The sequence below is a fragment of the Talaromyces amestolkiae genome (assembly GCF_001896365.1).
Source record: "Talaromyces amestolkiae strain CIB chromosome Unknown scaffold5.1, whole genome shotgun sequence".
NCBI lineage: Eukaryota > Fungi > Ascomycota > Eurotiomycetes > Eurotiales > Trichocomaceae > Talaromyces > Talaromyces amestolkiae.
Genome location: NW_024468041.1, coordinates 628,060 through 645,741, shown reverse-complemented (window position 1 = coordinate 645,741; position 17,682 = coordinate 628,060). Strand labels below are relative to the sequence as shown.

The 17,682-nt window shown below is 48.3% G+C and overlaps 7 protein-coding genes across 7 annotated transcripts; 4 read left to right on the top strand and 3 right to left on the bottom strand.

Annotated features, from left to right (window-relative positions):
- Positions 1 to 783: 783 nt before the first annotated feature.
- BHQ10_003335 (uncharacterized protein) lies at positions 784 to 3,189 on the top strand (the record flags this gene model as incomplete). Its single annotated transcript, XM_040875580.1, has 3 exons — positions 784 to 804; positions 854 to 1,102; positions 1,150 to 3,189. The coding sequence occupies 3 exons, from the start codon at positions 784 to 786 to the stop codon at positions 3,187 to 3,189; spliced, it is 2,310 nt and encodes a 769-aa protein (XP_040731839.1).
- Positions 3,190 to 3,438: 249 nt separating this feature from the next.
- On the bottom strand, positions 3,439 to 6,946 carry BHQ10_003334 (uncharacterized protein; the record flags this gene model as incomplete). Its single annotated transcript, XM_040875579.1, has 6 exons — positions 3,439 to 5,864; positions 6,051 to 6,156; positions 6,203 to 6,342; positions 6,391 to 6,488; positions 6,544 to 6,817; positions 6,865 to 6,946. 6 exons carry the CDS (start codon positions 6,944 to 6,946, stop codon positions 3,439 to 3,441), a joined length of 3,126 nt encoding a protein of 1,041 aa, XP_040731838.1.
- Positions 6,947 to 7,292: 346 nt separating this feature from the next.
- Positions 7,293 to 8,119, top strand: BHQ10_003333 (uncharacterized protein; the record flags this gene model as incomplete). The annotated part of the gene is made up of 2 exons (XM_040875578.1): positions 7,293 to 7,916; positions 8,027 to 8,119. 2 exons carry the CDS (start codon positions 7,293 to 7,295, stop codon positions 8,117 to 8,119), a joined length of 717 nt encoding a protein of 238 aa, XP_040731837.1.
- Positions 8,120 to 8,771: 652 nt separating this feature from the next.
- On the bottom strand, positions 8,772 to 10,430 carry BHQ10_003332 (uncharacterized protein; the record flags this gene model as incomplete). The annotated part of the gene is made up of 2 exons (XM_040875577.1): positions 8,772 to 10,067; positions 10,122 to 10,430. 2 exons carry the CDS (start codon positions 10,428 to 10,430, stop codon positions 8,772 to 8,774), a joined length of 1,605 nt encoding a protein of 534 aa, XP_040731836.1.
- Positions 10,431 to 11,721: 1,291 nt separating this feature from the next.
- On the bottom strand, positions 11,722 to 12,274 carry BHQ10_003331 (uncharacterized protein; the record flags this gene model as incomplete). The annotated part of the gene is made up of 2 exons (XM_040875576.1): positions 11,722 to 11,976; positions 12,026 to 12,274. 2 exons carry the CDS (start codon positions 12,272 to 12,274, stop codon positions 11,722 to 11,724), a joined length of 504 nt encoding a protein of 167 aa, XP_040731835.1.
- A 1,020-nt stretch (positions 12,275 to 13,294) lies between these two features.
- BHQ10_003330 (uncharacterized protein) lies at positions 13,295 to 14,030 on the top strand (the record flags this gene model as incomplete). The annotated part of the gene is made up of 4 exons (XM_040875575.1): positions 13,295 to 13,330; positions 13,394 to 13,417; positions 13,473 to 13,532; positions 13,587 to 14,030. The coding sequence occupies 4 exons, from the start codon at positions 13,295 to 13,297 to the stop codon at positions 14,028 to 14,030; spliced, it is 564 nt and encodes a 187-aa protein (XP_040731834.1).
- An 895-nt stretch (positions 14,031 to 14,925) lies between these two features.
- On the top strand, positions 14,926 to 17,311 carry BHQ10_003329 (uncharacterized protein; the record flags this gene model as incomplete). The annotated part of the gene is made up of 6 exons (XM_040875573.1): positions 14,926 to 14,997; positions 15,225 to 15,394; positions 15,483 to 15,539; positions 15,595 to 15,715; positions 15,764 to 16,229; positions 16,530 to 17,311. 6 exons carry the CDS (start codon positions 14,926 to 14,928, stop codon positions 17,309 to 17,311), a joined length of 1,668 nt encoding a protein of 555 aa, XP_040731833.1.
- Between the last annotated feature and the right edge of the window lie 371 nt (positions 17,312 to 17,682).

Below are 17,682 nucleotides of genomic sequence, written 5' to 3'. Positions count from 1 at the left end.
CTACTTTCGGTTCTCATTAGCTACATAATTTTCTCGTCACCAGTGCTCGACTACAAACATTCACATCATATCCACCTAATACATATTCACCTCGATACCCTGTCATATTCATGGAGACGGCGTTTGGTTGTCATTTACATTGCATGTCTCGGGCCTCGTCTTATCATATTCTCGGGGGCGCTGCAGAGTCTTATTACATATCATGACTGTTTGCACTGTATGAATTCTACTATCAATTATAATTGTTGTCAATCAAGATACGTCATTTTATCCCTTCTCACGTGTTTACCTACAAACACTGTATGCACGTCACCTACGCCCAGCTCAAACACTCAACTACGCTCCGTGCACCACCTTATTGTCCATCTTACACACAACCGCCTCAAAGAAATGGATGGCAATTCCCGGCCACTCTCATGGTTCCCCTTTCTTTATTGGTGATGTGTCTCAGAGTTCGGTTTCGGAGCCTAGTTATCGAACCATGTGGTCATTGACTTTATTCTCGTTCCTGCCCCGGGAGCACTCCTTCTATCTATCTTTCGCTCCTTCCTTTCTTCTCGCGCCTTCCGATCTTTCCATTCTTTTCCTTTCCTACACCTCATCTATCCCTTTCTTACACCTCATCTACCTCTCACCTCTCTTGCTTCCTACATCTTCCTATACCTCGTCTCGTCCCACCGATTCAGGCAGCTTGCTGTCATATTCGCCTCATTTCCTGGTCTATCTACCCTCACTTCGATCACCAGCTCAGCTCTCCATCTCAGTTGCTACAGCCCGATCAACATGGCTACTAGCGATCCAAAGGTGCGTCGTACTGTTTTCTCAAAGAACATGGACTGACGCTCAAATACAGGGACCAGAAAACGCTAGAGACGTGTTAGTAGATGACATGCCCAGTACTGAGCCGCCGGCAACCGGCTTATGGGAATGTCCTGGCACCTATCAACCAAAACTCTATGAGCCTTTTCTCAGGCACATAGCAGATCTGACAGGAACAAGAGTCACCTACGATGAACTCGGCCACAAGGTTGATGTCTTGGGCAAGAACGCCGCTGTTGTCGAACAGACAATCAATCGACTGATCCACTTACACACTGCTTTGGTATGCATCTCATTATGCAGCAACTAGTCAATTCTAATTATCTTTAGTCCCTCTTGACCCCTGTCCCGACCAGCCACCAGCATCATATGTTTCTCCCATCAACCGGCTATGAGAAGCTGCAGATAACGCCCTTCCGGCACCACTCAGCAGCAGCTACGTTGAAGACCCTTGCGACCGTTGATGAGTGGACTTCCTTGGCTTCCATGGGTGTCTTGGTACCTTTCAGACAAGGAGTCCGCCTGCAAGACATGAAAGTGTCCACGGCCAATCCACGCCCCGCCGTTCCATCACGCTTTTTGTCAAGTCAGTCTTTGAAGATGTTCGGAAACTACGACATGTACAACGGCAAGACGACGGCATCAAGCGATGGCTCGAGTGGATCGAATGCTGCTCCTGCTGAACAAGTGGTGCCGAACCCAGACCCAGCTGAACCTGTCCTCGCCTTGAGACCAAAGGAGTACTACTCTATCCTAGCCTCGGAGAACGCTGATCGGGTCACAAAATGGGTGAGCAAGGCAACCGAAACCGGCACAAAGCCTGTCGACCCCGAGAAGTCCGTCCCCATAGAAGAGTATCCTCCCGAGCAAAAGCCTGTGAAAGGAGTCTTGAGGCGTCGGGTCCGGCAGAAATCCAAAATCAATCAAGGGAATACCCACGCCAAAGCTGACGAAGAGAAAACATCGGATGAGTCTGTGTCTGCATCTCCTTTTGTCCAATTCAAAGTCAAACCCACCCCAACCTTGCACAGTACAATGGCTCAGAAGACGTCACCCGGTAGCAAGTCTCCTCTCAAGCAAGCCACGCTGGAAAAGTTCTGGTCAAATGCTTTTGCAGCTATTGAAGACCCAAAGTCAAACAGCAGCAAATCAGCATCGCTACAGCCTTCTCCGAACGCCGCTTCACGTCGTACTATCAAAGTCAAGGAAAAGAAGCTTGGACTGGGTGTAAGCGAATCTTCTGTCCCAACTCAAATCGATGTCAAAGTGCAGAAGGCTACCCTGAAACCAGTCATGCGAGCAGATTCCCGTGACGTTCTCGAGATCTTCAACGCACTGCAACCGACGTTGGAAGCAGCGAGGTCATTTCCGGGAACTCTCGAATTGGAAGCTAACATTGAACTAATCACCGTCGCTCCGTCGTTGTCTAGTTCAGGATTTGATGACATTGTCCTGACGATTGATGAATGGAAGGAGAAATTCCAGTCCAAGGAAGGCAGTTCTTTGACTCCGTACTGGGCATGGAACAAGATCAGCGGTTCAGGGGCAGACGTTGATGCTATGATAGATATGATCTGGAGCGAGCGGGATCCGCGGCGCATATTCCACGAGATGCCTGCGGGTCAAGAAATTGTATTCGAATATCACTGTCAATTGAAAGAGGATTCTTCGAGATTTGTCATTTCCTTGGATGAAGATGGTCATACAAGCTTTCACCAAACTTCATATGTCCTTGGATGTTCTACGATTCACTTTCCTCACCGCATGTGGGATATGAACATTACCTTCAAAGGGGAGATGAATCTGCACGGCTACAAAGACCCGACCTTGAAGAAGGCAATTGACGAGTTCATCAAGACCATCTACTTTCAACCAGACAGTGATCTCCTTATTTTTTGCAGCGAGCCTAAAAACAAGATCTTTCACGTGGAAAAGATCTTGATGAAGAGTACAGTTCGACACAGACATCGACCTATGAACGAGGAACTGTCTTCGAAATTGATGCTCAAGACGGTGGAGATTCGACAGTTTGTGACCGCCCGCAAACCAGGCCATCCCAGATTGATCCGTGGCCGCATCCCTGTGAATAACCGCCAAAAGTGCGTCGCAGCTAGGAAGCTGTGGTATGAAGTGTCAGTAGTGAGTGATGCAATTCAGGAACTGCTTTCCACCAACCAACAATTGGAACTTGKGCAGCAGACAAAGAAGTGGACCGCAGTCGATCTTCTTGGTGACGAGATTGAGGTGAAGGACGTGGCGTATGAATCGAGCGAAGTCGCTCAGTTTGTTGGTGATGCGGGATTGGGGGGCATGTATCGACTAGCAAAGGTTATTTTGGATCGCATGAGAATTGGCGATGTGGTAATTTAACCTGAATACGGCTATTACCTTGATAAATATTTTGCAGGAGATCTGGGATTGAGGCTACTTGATCTTGAAACTGTTTCGTCAGTCTATTTCAATGGTGTTGATCACATTGTATTCACTTCAACTCTAGATTAACAAGAATGACACTCCCCATCTATCACTTCTATCCACTCCTCTAACATGCTATGTATAATATAACCCAAACTTTTCTTCCACCTCTAATATATACCTTTCAAGATCGGTCGATTGAATCTACTCATCCTCCTCTTTTGCGTCTTCAACACCCCTCAACCACGCAGCCCTCGCATCAACAGCTGCCTTTCTAACATCTCTCTTCGGATCATCCAATATCGCCAATAACTCCCTCAAGACCATATTCTTAACCGGTAAGAGCGGCGATACTCCTGCCGCAGTCGCAGTCGAAGTTTTTGAGCCTGTCGGCCGATTGATAGCCGCTGCGAGCGCGACGTCCACATCCTCTACGCCGGCAGTAGAGCCTGCCGGGGAAGAAGATGTAGCGAGAAGATACAAACATTTCAACGCCAACTCTCTTACTTTTCCTGCCGTCGGGACTCCTTCTTTCTTGGCTATTGCCAGAGACGCGGTACGGAGGAGACGTTTCACGAGCTCGGAGATGTGTCCCGTCGCATCGATTACGCTCGCGCCGCCGTTGTCGCGGATCAGCACTGAGAATGTGTGGAGCGTTGCCTGTTTCACAGGCAGCGACGTCGAGGCGTCTGTTGACAAATCGAGGGATTGTAATAGAAGCGGTAGTAAAGATGGTAATTCCGGTAATACGAGGGAGGGCGGGATAGACGTTAGAATTCCCGAGAGAGCGGTTAGGTATGCTGGTTTTATATGCGCATTTACCCCCGGTGTGGTGGAGAGGGAGCGGAAATTGGAGCTGATCATGGGCACGACGATGCTGAAAACGCGCTGTTTTGATAGTAAGCGAATATTTGCGCCGTTTGTGGTGCTCAGGACGTCATCTGCGCTCAAGATGAGGGAGAAGCCGCGGGCGGCGGTTGAGCTAGTTTTGGGGTCGGCGGAGGAGAGTAATGACAAAAGCTGAGAGAGGATTGAGGATGTGGATGGCGCGAGGCGGAGGGCGAGGGACTTTGCGAGCCAGAATAGTGTTTTTATGCGGTTGGGGGGAATGCCGTTGTTGATACTCTCGAGGGTTGAGGGGAAGGTTTGGGTGAGAAATGAGGTGGCGAGGGGGAGGGAGGAGGTCGGGAGGAATTTGTTGATGAGAAGGGCGATGTGGCGGTGGATGGATAGTTGGATGGCTGCTTCGTCGGCTGAGGAGGTAGTGGTTTCGGCGAGGTGTACCAGGTCGTTGAGTAAAGTGATGGTGTCACCGGGGTCGGTGGTGCTGTAGGGTAGGTTGGTGGTGTCTTTCGGTAGACCAGCGAGCAAATGTGTTGATAGGATCATTGTGCGTTTTTGATTTTGATTGCTCGTTTGCGAGAACGGGACGGGTTGGAAGGCGTCTGTCTCAGCAGTAAAAAGTGTGTAAATGTTTCGCGCAACTTGATCTTCATTCTCGCGTGAAATGTTTCGCACGATGAGCGTGCAGAGTCGGCCTAGTGTGTCCAAGACAGAGACATCGCGCAGGATTTTCGAAGAGTCTTTTGTCGAGGCTAATGCTGCCCTTTTCGATAGTCCGACCACAATACGGTCATAGTAGCTGTCAAGACTGAAACTTTGCGTGTCATCTCGTTTCTTCTCCATGGCGTGGATGATTGTCAGCAGAATAATCCTGACATATCGAGGATGAGAACTATCGCCCTGCAACAGCAGGTCCAGTTTATTCAACAACCGTCTGACTAACGTCTCGAAAATGTTTCGTTGTCCGCTGATCTGAGCCAATGTGTCCAGCGTGGTTATATATTTCAGATCTGAGCCATCATCTTGGTCAGGAAGTGTAGCCATGAAAGCTGGCAATGTGATCTCCATGATGATGTTCGATTTGTATCGCGAGAGTTCCGCAAGTGCGGAGACGGCATCCTTTTTCAGAGCGCCAGAGCCGACAACTTCCTCTTTGAGGAGGATTTCATCGAGATACTGCACGAATAGACCGATCTCATTGTCCTGGAAGAAGTTGCGGAGCGTCGACAAGCGCAACAGACCTTGTAATGCGGTTTGCCGGAAAGAGATCTCCTCTTTGGCAGCACCCATCAATGCTTGACTAAACACCTCGGTGAACTGATCCTGAAATGCAGTCAATGGATTCTCAAATTGCTGCGTGAAACCCTTGTCGGCCCACGTCCCGTACAGATCGATAGCAGAATCCAGCAAAGTGACATATGTCTCTAAAAACGCTCTTTGCTTGGCAATAGAGTCTGCTTCTTGATAGATTGTGAACAGGGGTGCAACAACGGATTGTATGACGAGAACAAATGCAGGAATAGACGCGGAAGATACATGTCGAATGATTTCCCGCGCGGGTTTGGCTTGTTTGGCTTGAGGCTCGCGGAGTTGTTCGTTGCATTCTTGAATGATTGGTTTGAGGAAATGGGCAAGTGGCATTTCTTGCGAGACTTGTGTGGTGTGTTCGGATAGTCGTTTGACAATTACTTTCAAAACATTCAGGGACATCTCAGATAAGAAATCTTCCTGTACGTTTAGAATCTCGAATTTGACGGCGTCCCAGACTTGGATGGAATATCTTGATACTGTGTTGGTGTCGTAAGACTTTATGCAGGCGACTAAAGCATTCAACGCGTCTCGCTAATAAAATCAGCATCATGCTATTTGAAGAGAAATTGGTTGGCTTGCCTTGACATTATTCGACGTAGAATCAAGCTTATCAATCAACGAAGGGAAAGCATGAGGCGCAAACAATGAGTTCGAAGCTATACAAGCCTGCAAACGGTCCTTCAAGTCTTGAGCCGTGATTCCGTATGGATCGTTCGGGGGAGGCTTGAAGGTAATCGGAAAGTAATTATACACGGAATCGAAAAGCGTCTGTCGACATTAGCTTGATCAGTCTGTTTGAAGGAGCACGACTCACTTCGACATGGTGCGTTATGTCCCATTCAACCATGAGCACCTTTAGGATAGAAAAGACAAGCATGAGATTGCGCGGATCTTTCTCGCCGGTCATCAAATCCACAATACCGACGAGAGATTCGTCGCCCAGATCGTGGAGAGCTACTGTCGTCAGAATGAACCTTTACAAAACCGTACTATGTTACGCACCTGTTCGGTGATTCTCCATCAATCCGTTGACCAATTGATATATCTGATATCTTTGCGACTGAGCTCGTGCTTGCAACTCCTTGTAATGCTCGAATATCCTAAACCACGTCAGTCAACCCCTCATCCTTCAACAATAAGCAAAAAGGAGCTTACGCCCGTGCAACCTCCTGCGCGAAATCCCTCGTAAACCTATCTAACCTCTGCAACGTATCCAACCCCGTAATAGCCCCTCCATCCTCGATCCGATCACAAAAGAACGTCGTTAAGACTTGCACTTGCTGCCTTGTCAAAAACTTCGGCGAGAACGCCTTGACAACAGCCGCCAGATACGAAACAGCTTTTCCGCGAATGATGGCGTCGTCGTAGTTTATGTATTCGCCGAGGGATTGCACGACGTCGATTAGGGTGGTTTGCTTGTTTTCGACATCTTTTTTGTTAGTCTTTCCCCTTACGCATAAGTGGTGATTGGCTTACCTTGAGCGGTTTGTTCAGCGATTGCGATGGCAGCTTGCTTGTCGCGGTCCACCGTCAGCATGAATGTCTGCAAAGCCGACATCTTGCTGGTACTGATCTATCAGATTGTATGTTGAGTGGTTGAGATGTCCCTCTTTTTCTGTGGCCGATATCCGGTGCCGCAATTGTTATCGATAAGGTCACGTGGGTCGATTCAAATCAAAGACACACCTTATCTTGAATTTAGTATTATCATTAATGATCTATTCTCCTGAATGAGGCTATAATTACATGGTTATATGTATTAAAATGGTATCTAGATGAGGGGTGCTGATATCACGTGATACATCAGAGACGACGCCAAAGTGATTTGCGTCATATCAACCAACCTTATCGAAACCGGCTTCTTAATCAGATTCGTCGAAGTCGAAGTCGAGCAACTCGACACAATGAAGAATTCCGTCCAGAATATCCAACTGGCTATATACGCTACAATACTGAGCTTGACACTCGCCTGGCTCGTCATCTCTGTCGCCGACACTGCTGTATTGGCATTACGAGAGTGGGAGTTTCTGCCTTGCGGTGGTAGGCACATATCGAGCGAGCAGCAGCAGCAGCAGCCTCCCTTTAAAATTGAGGTTCTCGATTTTATTGACGACAACGGAGACACAGCCCCAACAGATAGCGACTCTTCAACTCAAAACGTCATCACCATGCCTCCCGTCACAGGCGACACATCGAATCTAATCGTCTCCGACCTCCTCGTCAAAACACCCAAAATCAACGTCTTCGCCTCCCTCACCCGCGACTTTTATCCTATTACAACCCGCTTGAGCGACAAAGCCCAAAACACGACCGTTCTTGCACCATTGAACTCAGCCATAAACGCTTTGCCTAGAAAACCATGGGAAGATCCGGAAGATTACGACAAATTCGGCACAGCAGAAGCTTATAGAGGGGATGAAGGCAGGGATAGGGCGCAGAGGAATTTGCAGAAGTTTGTGGAGGCGCATTTGGTACCTGTGAGTCCGTGGAGGGAAGGGGAGGAGGTTGAGACCGTTGGTGGTGGGAAGGTTAGTTGGCATAAGGAGGGGGGTACTGTTTTTGTAGGTCTTTCTCATTTCTTACTCCTTTCGGGACCTGAAATTGTTGGGTTGCATGGTTGCTAACGATAATGTGATAGATTGAACCTGGTCATATTGAGGTTGATAGCACTGCTTCGGAAGTGTCAAATGGGAATGTTTGGGTTCTCAAGGGGGTTATTAATTATAAATGAGCGAGGTTAGTTTGGATTTATGAATTATCTTTATGATGCGACAACCGATTACTTGATTTCTTGGGTTTCGTTTTGGATTCGTTGGACTTGGGGATATATCGCGGCTACGAGCTTTAGCCCAAGCTGGTCTTAGGGAATGATTTTGTACATACATGGCTCTTTTTTATATTCTTGTCGCATGACAGTTTTTCTACCTACAATTGATGAGTAATCCCAATATTGGTAATTAAGTAGTATACCTATTGTAGTCATCATATCGACTGGGTTAATTATAAAATTATGGATATCATAGGGATATATAAATGTATATATATATATATATATGACTTGGCGTTCGGGTCCGGGTATATAGGCAACACCGAATAATACTGAAATGAATACGACTTGAACTTTGAATATCTATCGACTACTTCCAAGGTTCGTACACATGAACACAGTTGTTAGATTTGGTTCGATTTGAACAGAATCCACCCGGGGTATTAATTGACATGGATGTTTTTTTAACAAAGAGAAGAGAAAACCACAAGTAGAGGAAAAAGACAAGTGACAAAAGTGAAAATATTGTATACACAGACAGAATCTTAATATCGAATCGACTCAATCAATGAACCTGGAGATCAGTTTCAACGGAAAAAAACCTTCATCTGACACATCACTCATCTCCAAGAGACCAACTAGGCTGGTTAACAGCCCGACTAGCCCTCTTCGGCAACGCGGTAGTGGTCTTATTCTTCGCCTCATCATCATTCTCATCAAAGTTATCCCACGAAGATTCCATCATCTTGACAGCCTTGACGCGGTCGCTGCTCACGGGTCTGCTACCAATATTCTCCTCTGCAGATGCAGCCGCAATATCCGATGCAGTTGGATCACGAACCTCCCAGTGGGAATCAAAATCCTTCCGACGATGGATGTTGTTGACGACAGTGCCGAGGGGTTGCTTGGGGGTCGGATTGCGCTCTTCGTCGTATACGTTGTTGTCGTACAAAGTTTGACCTTTGTTGCCAAATGACCCAATCACGCGCTTGCCTGGGTGAAGCGGTGCAGGCTTGTTGTTCTCATCGTCCGTCTCGTCGAGAAGAAAATGAGTCTCTGCGTCACGGCGTGGTTGGACGACTCGTGGACGGACTGGAGGCGTTTCGATGTTCTCTTCTTCATTGTCACTCCAACCGAAATGACGGACGTCCTGCGCACGAAGCTTTTGACGCGGTTTCTCGGGTGTATAGAAACCCTCAAAGTCCCATTGAGACATGGGTCGTGAGCGAACCGCCGGAGTATCCTTGACTTCGCGGGCAGCATTGGCTTCGGCGCCTATCTCGAAATGGTTGAATTTTTGAGGATGGGTCTTGTATTGACGCTCCTTTTCGGGCTCGGCACCATCTTCACCTAGGTCGAAGACGCGAATGGGCTGGAAGTTCTTGGTTGATCCGGCTCGTGGCTGCTGAGCGGCTTCGGTGTCATCTTGCTCAACGTCAAATACGCGCACGGGCTGGAATCCCTTGTTGGAGCCAATCTTGGGCTTGATAGGACTTGTAGTGGCGTATTCGTCGTCGTCTTCACCACCAAACACACGGACAGGGCGGAAATGTTTCGTAGAACCAGCGCGCGGCGAAATGATGCTATCGCGTGCCCGTGGAGTGGACTCGTTCTCAGCGTCGTCGCTACCAGGGAAGATATCGCTGGGAGCGCGTGAAGGAGGCCTGGACGAACCACGCGCTTTTCCAATTGCTGCAACTGCAACGGGGACCTGCTCTTGGGATGGAGGTGTGGTAATACCCTGCGCAGTTGCTACGTTGACAATCAGTTTCGACTGGTCCTTGGCATCGCGAATAGGCCAGTTCTTTCCTCGAGAACCGATGACTTCGACTTGTTTCAGGAGCGAGCCCTGATCCCAGTAGATTCTAACCTGTTGGATCTGGGTTTGCGAATTAAAGCGGACAATGTGAATCTGCAATCATCAGCAAGGGTCATATGGCATATGCACACGTATAAACACACGTACCGTCGGAAAAGTCACCACGCGGTCGGCCAGGAAATTATCGTCCAACGAAGACAGATAAGCCCCGCCCCCAGTCACAAACTCCAGTGTAGTCTCCACGTCCAGGACAACAGTATCCGGGGTCTCGACAATGCTGAGGATTTTGTCTCCCTTTTTCTTAACTGCTCTCTCCTGGTTGCTCAGATGCTTGATGACCTGTTCGCTGCCCGTGATTGAGGTTGTAGTCGTGATGTAATTGAGTGAGACATCGGGGCTGAGGACGCTAGAGGTTGGCGTCGAGAGGAATCGCTCGTAGACTGCTTTGAGCGCCATGTCGATCGACTTCGTAGGAACAGATTCCTGACGCTTTGCAACTAAGAAGTAAGGCGGGGTAGGTAAACAATCAGCGGAACAGAGAACAGATCAATGAGCGACTGTTCCAAGTGTTCAGTTGAATGTTATGCGAGAGAGGAGATGTAAGAGAGAGATGGAGGATGCCGAGGCTGCGGGCTGCAGATGTAAACAATGGCAGAGGAATGAGGGAGTGAGACAGAAGAAGAAGACGACGAGTCAGAAGAAAACAATTGTTTGTATCTATACTTAAAAGGTTAATCTGCTCGAATGTTTGGTTCGCGCTCCGCTAGAACCCTTGGTTTGCGACAGGAGTCAGGAAACATCTTCTAAGTTCTTACTCAGTTCTCCACGCGTTTCTCTATTTATTTTGTTACCCGTAGTCTTACGCTCCGCATACTGGACGGAGCACCTGCCTGCTGCAGTAGCACTGTCGCGGTACGTCCAACACCTGGGGCCGTTGTTGCGATAATCTATGGCAGGGAGGGACTAAGCAAGGGTACCAGTGTTTCATCTTTAGTCTACTGCGCTAGTAGGGTTGCCACTACCCTTACTCTTACTATAGCACGTAGTTGGTACAACAATTCTTCTAGAAGAAGATGGCTGATATTGTTTGGCCACAATCTGGTTTTGTCAGTATTCACTATTCAGAATGCAATTGATTCAATCGATTGACTCCACAGATCATTGTACTGATTCATGTAGGCTGCAATGCTTCACATGGTTGCGCTGCATATTCTCCGTCCTGAAACTGCCCGGGTCTAATCGCCATTCTAGAATTCTTATTAGAGGAGCGCATGGCCCACTCCCTTCTAGCCTCTCTTATGTTACTGTAACTACGAAACAGTTGTCAGAGCACGTGAACTGACTCATACTGTATTGTATTCATGTACGGTAACTATGCCAATTCTGTGATGCACCGTGAGTGCAACTTAGTCCGCTGATTCATCCAGCTGTGTCTTGTTGTCTTGTTGGGTAAAGATACAGAATGTTCCCTATCTGATATCCTTAGCGCCTTTTGTTTAAGTATCTGGTTGCGTCCTTGTACTTTGAAGCTTACTCCAAGTGCCGTATTTTGACACCCTACCTGAGTTGTTGATTCTTTTCGACTCGTAGAAGTAGGCATGCGCCATCTCCGTAGGACAATCGCCTGTACGTATCGGCATGACGATGAAGGCTGAGGGAGATGATTTAATCTCTATAAAATGGGGAAGTCTTAGAGAGTGCTGTTATATTATTGTCAGTAACAATCCATCTCAATCATGCGCATGTCTTACCCAAGATAATCCTCCTTAATCGTGCCAATCGCATTAATCGCAGACACGTCCGGCTTCACACCCAGTATCTTCAACCGCAGACTCGTCCCGCGCTCAATAACCTGATCTGCATGATCTGTATATTGGGGCGGTACGGTGCCAGGCTCCCATTTGATATCTGAAGGTATATTTTTTCGCGCGATAAATACTGACAGAGGGCCAGCGAGTGTGAAGATACCGGTAGGTTTGACCGAAGTCACGATAGCATCGACCTACACCAATTAGAATAAAACGATGACGACGAGGTAGAAGGAAACATACTGTCTCCCCTCGGAAAGGCTTCCATATGATCGCGCGGTATTTGATGGTATATTCTGCCTGTCCACTACCCGGTATCACTCGCCCGTCGCCAATATCCACCATGTCCATAACACAAATCACGAAATGATCACCCGTGCATCGTCCCTCTTCTTCTTCGTTCAGGCGGTTGATGAGGTATTCCTTGACATTGGGTCCGAAAAAGGAGGGGTGCAGGGTGACGACCTTGGTTTCCTCTTTGAGGAAGAACATTCTCTCTGCTTTCGAGGAGGTTTCCTCGGTAGAAATGAGCGTATTCGAGAATCAAGGATTACTCGTTTTGCGATAGCTCTTGATCAAAATCAAAAGAAGGAACCGGCCAAGATCAGCATGTCCAAAGGCAATGCGAGTGAAAAGAGCTCTTTAGACTAAAGACATGGAGACAACGACGGACAGACACAGGTATTCTTGTCGTAGGAACTTTTCTGTCTGTCTTATCGAGAGGCAAGTCTCCTTTGTGCTGCGCCTGCGATGAATGTCACCGGTCACGTCTGCTGAGTCGTTGTCGTGAAGTGATTGAGCTTTCGATCCTCCAACGCGGGATTCCGAGCTGCTTTCCATATGCGATCACATGACCTGCGGCCCACCTATGTTGCCTGGCCCTTTAGCCACACCAAAAGTCAAATGGTCTGCCACGACTCTATGAACTACAATTATTTTGGATCGCGCTGAATAGCTAAACGTATGTAATTTAGTCATAGTCAGGTAAATCTCGCATTACATAGATCTGCATTGTGGACGACGACGGGAAGATCGATATGGATATCTATCATGTTCGAAATGTCACAAAAGATAGATTGCGATACCAGCATAAAATATGCTCCATGTGACAGGCTCAAACTAAATCAATCAATTGATCATATCAATCGGCTCTGGCTTAATGCCTGGCTGGTTATCCGTGTCATATAACCCCATATTCTAGCATAAATCGAGTGCGGGGGATAGGATAACATTTGTTTGGTGGAAATCACCTCGGCATACTGTGTACAGCGGACTCGTTAAGTTGTCCATTACGTAGCAGTATCATGCAACGACACCCAACCGGCCAGACAGCAACGTCTCGACAACCACGCAACGATCTGCAGCGTCGCGAGATCCAACGGAAACGTTGAGAGCTATATTACTATTTTAACTGATTGATATTTTAAGATCAAATCACCGTTCTCTGAAGCACAATCTATCACCTATTGTCGGTCGTTGGGGATTGCAGCTCCACGTGCAAAACGTTCCATAATGATGGCTTTGGACCTCGAGAAACAGCTCGTCTTTGTGAGTCTCCCTACAAATACGAAATACGTTGATATCAAAGGATCGCTGCTGACTCTCCATTAGTATGGCGCTTACCACCACAATCCGGTATGGTTTTCAACGTGTTGTCATTGTGCGCAGTCGTCTCACAAACGTCCTACAGGTTAACATCCGTATACACATGATTTTCGTTCCCATCATCCTCATCACTAGTATCCAAATAGTAAGCTCCTTCCATCTTGTATCTCAAGCGGATTTGCATACTCACGCATCACAGCTTTCAAACACACCGACACTCATACCCCTACCGGAATTTCTCCAATACAAATACCTTCCCCTCAACGCCGGCACAATCCAGTCCCTCATCTACGCCCTAGGCTACGTCCTCCTCGAACCTGTCGTCGGTCTCGTATGCGTTCCTACTCTGTTAGGTGCCGCCGCCTACATGAACTACCTAACCATGACCTACGGCGCGACTGCCACTTCTTGGTCCTCGGGAATCTTCATTGTCGCATGGATTGCCCAATTTGTTGGCCATGGAGCCTACGAGGGACGATCGCCGGCATTGTTGGATAATCTGTTTCAGGCGCTGTTTTTGGCGCCGCTGTTTGTGTTTTTGGAGTATTTGTTTATGTTTGGATACCGGCCGGAGTTGCAGCGGAGGGTGGAGGCGGAGGTGCAGAAGAAGATTGCGCAGTTGAATGGGGGGAAGAATAAGTGAGCATTGAATGAGTGGCAGTCGAGGATGTCGTTGGTCTGCGTGAAGTGGTTGATAAGATGCTCTGGAGGACTACGGCTTAATAGCCTCGAAATATGCGGAGTGTGGATACGAGGTCACGAGAAGATGCTGATGGTTCTGTCCAGATGGGATACTGGACTCGGATTCTGGTAGGAATGGCCATTGACTATCTGAGTGGCTATGGGTTCCTGTTGATGAAGTACAGCGTGAGTTGCATTGGGCTTGATTTGACCGTGTTTAGCTTGAACACATGTGCGTTTTGGCGATGAAGGCGTTTTATGGCGATACGATCAATTTGATTCAATTATCCAAATTCTCCAATTTATTCAGGTGAGGTATGGATAGCAAATTATCGTAAACAATTATGTCACCACCAGGTACTGCTGCGTCCTGCATAGTAAACATGACGAAGATTGGTGCCTTATTGCCTGGCCCGTTGCCCAGCGCTGAGTCAGCAGCTCACGAATTCTGAGCAGCCGAAATGACCCGGCTGGACAAGTGGCCGCAACACCGGCAGTCCGGATGATACAAACACGACTGAATCAATATATCTATGTCTATGTAGAGATACATATATGTTATTTTAATTGAAAAACTCATAAAGTAATTATATCAAGTAGTAAACATTCAAGAACCAGCAAGGCAGGGTGTTCTCGGACACTAGGGCGGAGTCGGAGGTGCTGGACCACTCGAGCCAACCGGGTTTAGCGCTCGTCCTGGCAACCGCTGGCTGGCTGCTGGCAAAGCTCTCCCGTCCACCACAAACCTCTCTTCTCCCCTTCCCTTCTACCACTCTCCATCCTCCTCCAATTAACCCATCTCTCTCTTCAGAGAAAAGACCTTCCCCCGACTCTTTTCTGAACTCCATATACACACAATGTTCAGGAACGCTTTGCGGCAATCGAGCCGCTCCGTGGCCGCTGTCTCCGTCTCTGGCAGACTCGCTTCGGTGAGTACAATCCCTTTCCCGACTTCCCAGTCCATTCCAGCCGCTGCCGACCGTGATGAACCTATACGTATATTTTTTCATCAACCCAATCCACCCACTCGATGGCCAATTCGATCCCGATTTGATTATTCATGGATTATATGGCATCTCAATGGATGATTGCAATTGTTTTAGCGCGTTTTCATGGGGTTGCGCCGTCGCTAACAAATTTTTTCCGTCGCTTGTAGGCTCGCGTTGCTGCTCCCTCTCCCTTCGCTGCCGGTGCCAAACAAGTCCGCTCATATGCCGCCGAGGCTAAGGCCTCGCCCACTGAGGTCTCCTCGATCCTCGAGCAGAGAATCCGTGGTGTTCAGGAGGAAGCTGGTCTTGCCGAGACTGGACGTGTCCTTTCCGTCGGGTATGTCACCACAAAATCCGGGATTATCAATCATATCCATGCTGGATATTACTGCGACGCAATGAGATCTTTAAGCTGACTTGGATAGTGACGGTATTGCCCGTGTCCACGGTTTGAACAATGTCCAGGCCGAGGAGCTTGTCGAGTAAGTGATATCCACTTTGAAGCTCTTTTGAGATGTTGCCAACTAACGACGACAGATTCGCCTCTGGCGTCAAGGGCATGACCATGAACTTGGAAGCCGGCCAGGTCGGTGTTGTGCTTTTCGGTTCTGACCGTCTCGTCAAGGAGGGTGAGACTGTTCGCCGTACCGGAGAGATTGTACGTTACCTCACCTAACCTCGGATGGGCCAATGTTAATTCTTATAGGTCGATGTCCCTGTTGGTCCTGAGCTTTTGGGCCGTGTCGTTGACGGTCTTGGTAACCCCATTGATGGAAAAGGTCCTCTCAACACCAAGGCCAAGGCTCGTGCTCAGCTCAAGGCTCCTGGTATCTTGCCTCGTCGTTCCGTCCACGAGCCTGTCCAGACTGGTCTCAAGTCCGTCGACTCCATGGTTCCCATCGGTCGTGGTCAGCGTGAGTTGATTATTGGTGATCGTCAGACTGGTAAGACTGCCGTCGCTCTTGACGCCATCCTCAACCAGAAGCGCATCAACGCCACCAACGATGAGTCCAAGAAGCTCTACTGTGTCTACGTTGCCGTCGGTCAGAAGCGTTCCACCGTCGCTCAGCTCGTCAAGACCCTTGAGGAGAACGATGCCTTGAAGTACTCCATCATTGTTGCTGCTACTGCCTCTGAGGCCGCTCCTCTCCAGTACCTTGCTCCCTTCACTGGTAAGTTTATTTTTTCCCTTATTTCGATTTTATCTCGTTTTTTGTCGTTGCTTCCCAATCTGGCGGAACTCGATCTGTCTTTGCGAAGATCTTGCGCTATTGCGCTTTGCGACAAGGCATTTGGGCTGGACGCCCATTTGCAGAAACATGCCACCAGGAGCCATTGCGCTGCCGATGAGGCATTTGCCGCTGTAGAGTCCGCCTAACCCTAACCCTACCAACTTTTATCCACAACGTTTTTTTGACTGCGAATTTGCATTTGCATTTTACCAACATATTTTAACCTCTATTATTCATTAGGAACCGCGATGGGAGAGTATTTCCGTGATAATGGCCGCCACGCCGTCATTATTTACGATGACTTGTCCAAGCAGGCTGTGGCTTACCGTCAGATGTCTCTCTTGCTGCGTCGTCCCCCCGGTCGTGAGGCTTACCCCGGTGACGTTTTCTACCTCCACTCCCGTCTTCTCGAGCGTGCCGCCAAGCTCAACGACAAGCACGGCGGCGGTTCCTTGACTGCTCTCCCCATTATTGAGACCCAGGGTGGTGATGTGTCTGCTTACATTCCCACCAACGTCATTTCCATTACCGATGGTCAGATCTTCTTGGAAACCGAATTGTTCTACAAGGGTATCCGTCCCGCCATTAACGTCGGTCTCTCTGTCTCCCGTGTCGGTTCCGCTGCCCAGGTCAAGGCCATGAAGCAGGTCGCCGGTTCCCTCAAGCTCTTCTTGGCCCAGTACCGTGAAGTCGCTGCTTTCGCTCAATTCGGTTCCGATCTCGATGCCTCCACCAAGCAGACCTTGAACCGTGGTGAGCGTCTTACCGAGCTTCTCAAGCAGAAGCAGTACTCTCCCATGGGTGTCAGCGAGATGGTTCCTCTTATCTTCGCTGGTGTCAACGGTCACCTTGACAAAATTCCTGTCGCCAAGATCGAGAAGTGGGAGGAGGACTTCACTGCTTACCTCAAGTCCAACCAGTCCGAGGTTCTCCAGACCATTGACAAGGAAGGTCAACTCAGCAAGGACCTCGAGGCCAAGCTCAAGGATATCATTGTTGAGTTCAACAAGAGCTTCTCATAGGTGAGCAGCCGCAAAAAGATTCCGGGGTGTTTGTGATATAATGCCCTCATGTATTGTCATATTCCTAACACTATCTGTGTATAGACAAGATAGCTTGTGTACAATTTGAGACCAGTAATTTCTTTTGTTCCACTATCTCCGAGAGCGAATAATCTATCTCCGAAAGACGAATAATACTCGCATCGTCCATTGTAACGTTTGTCCTGCATTGCCTGACGGGCTGTCGGTGTATGGTTACTGCATTGTCTATCGTTCAACTATATGAATCTTATACTTGGGTCGATAGGGCGGATGCGCAGATTTGAAAAGCGAGATCAATTGTTTGTTTCTTTTGTCGTTCAGCATTGTTTTACCTGTATTCTATGCCAATA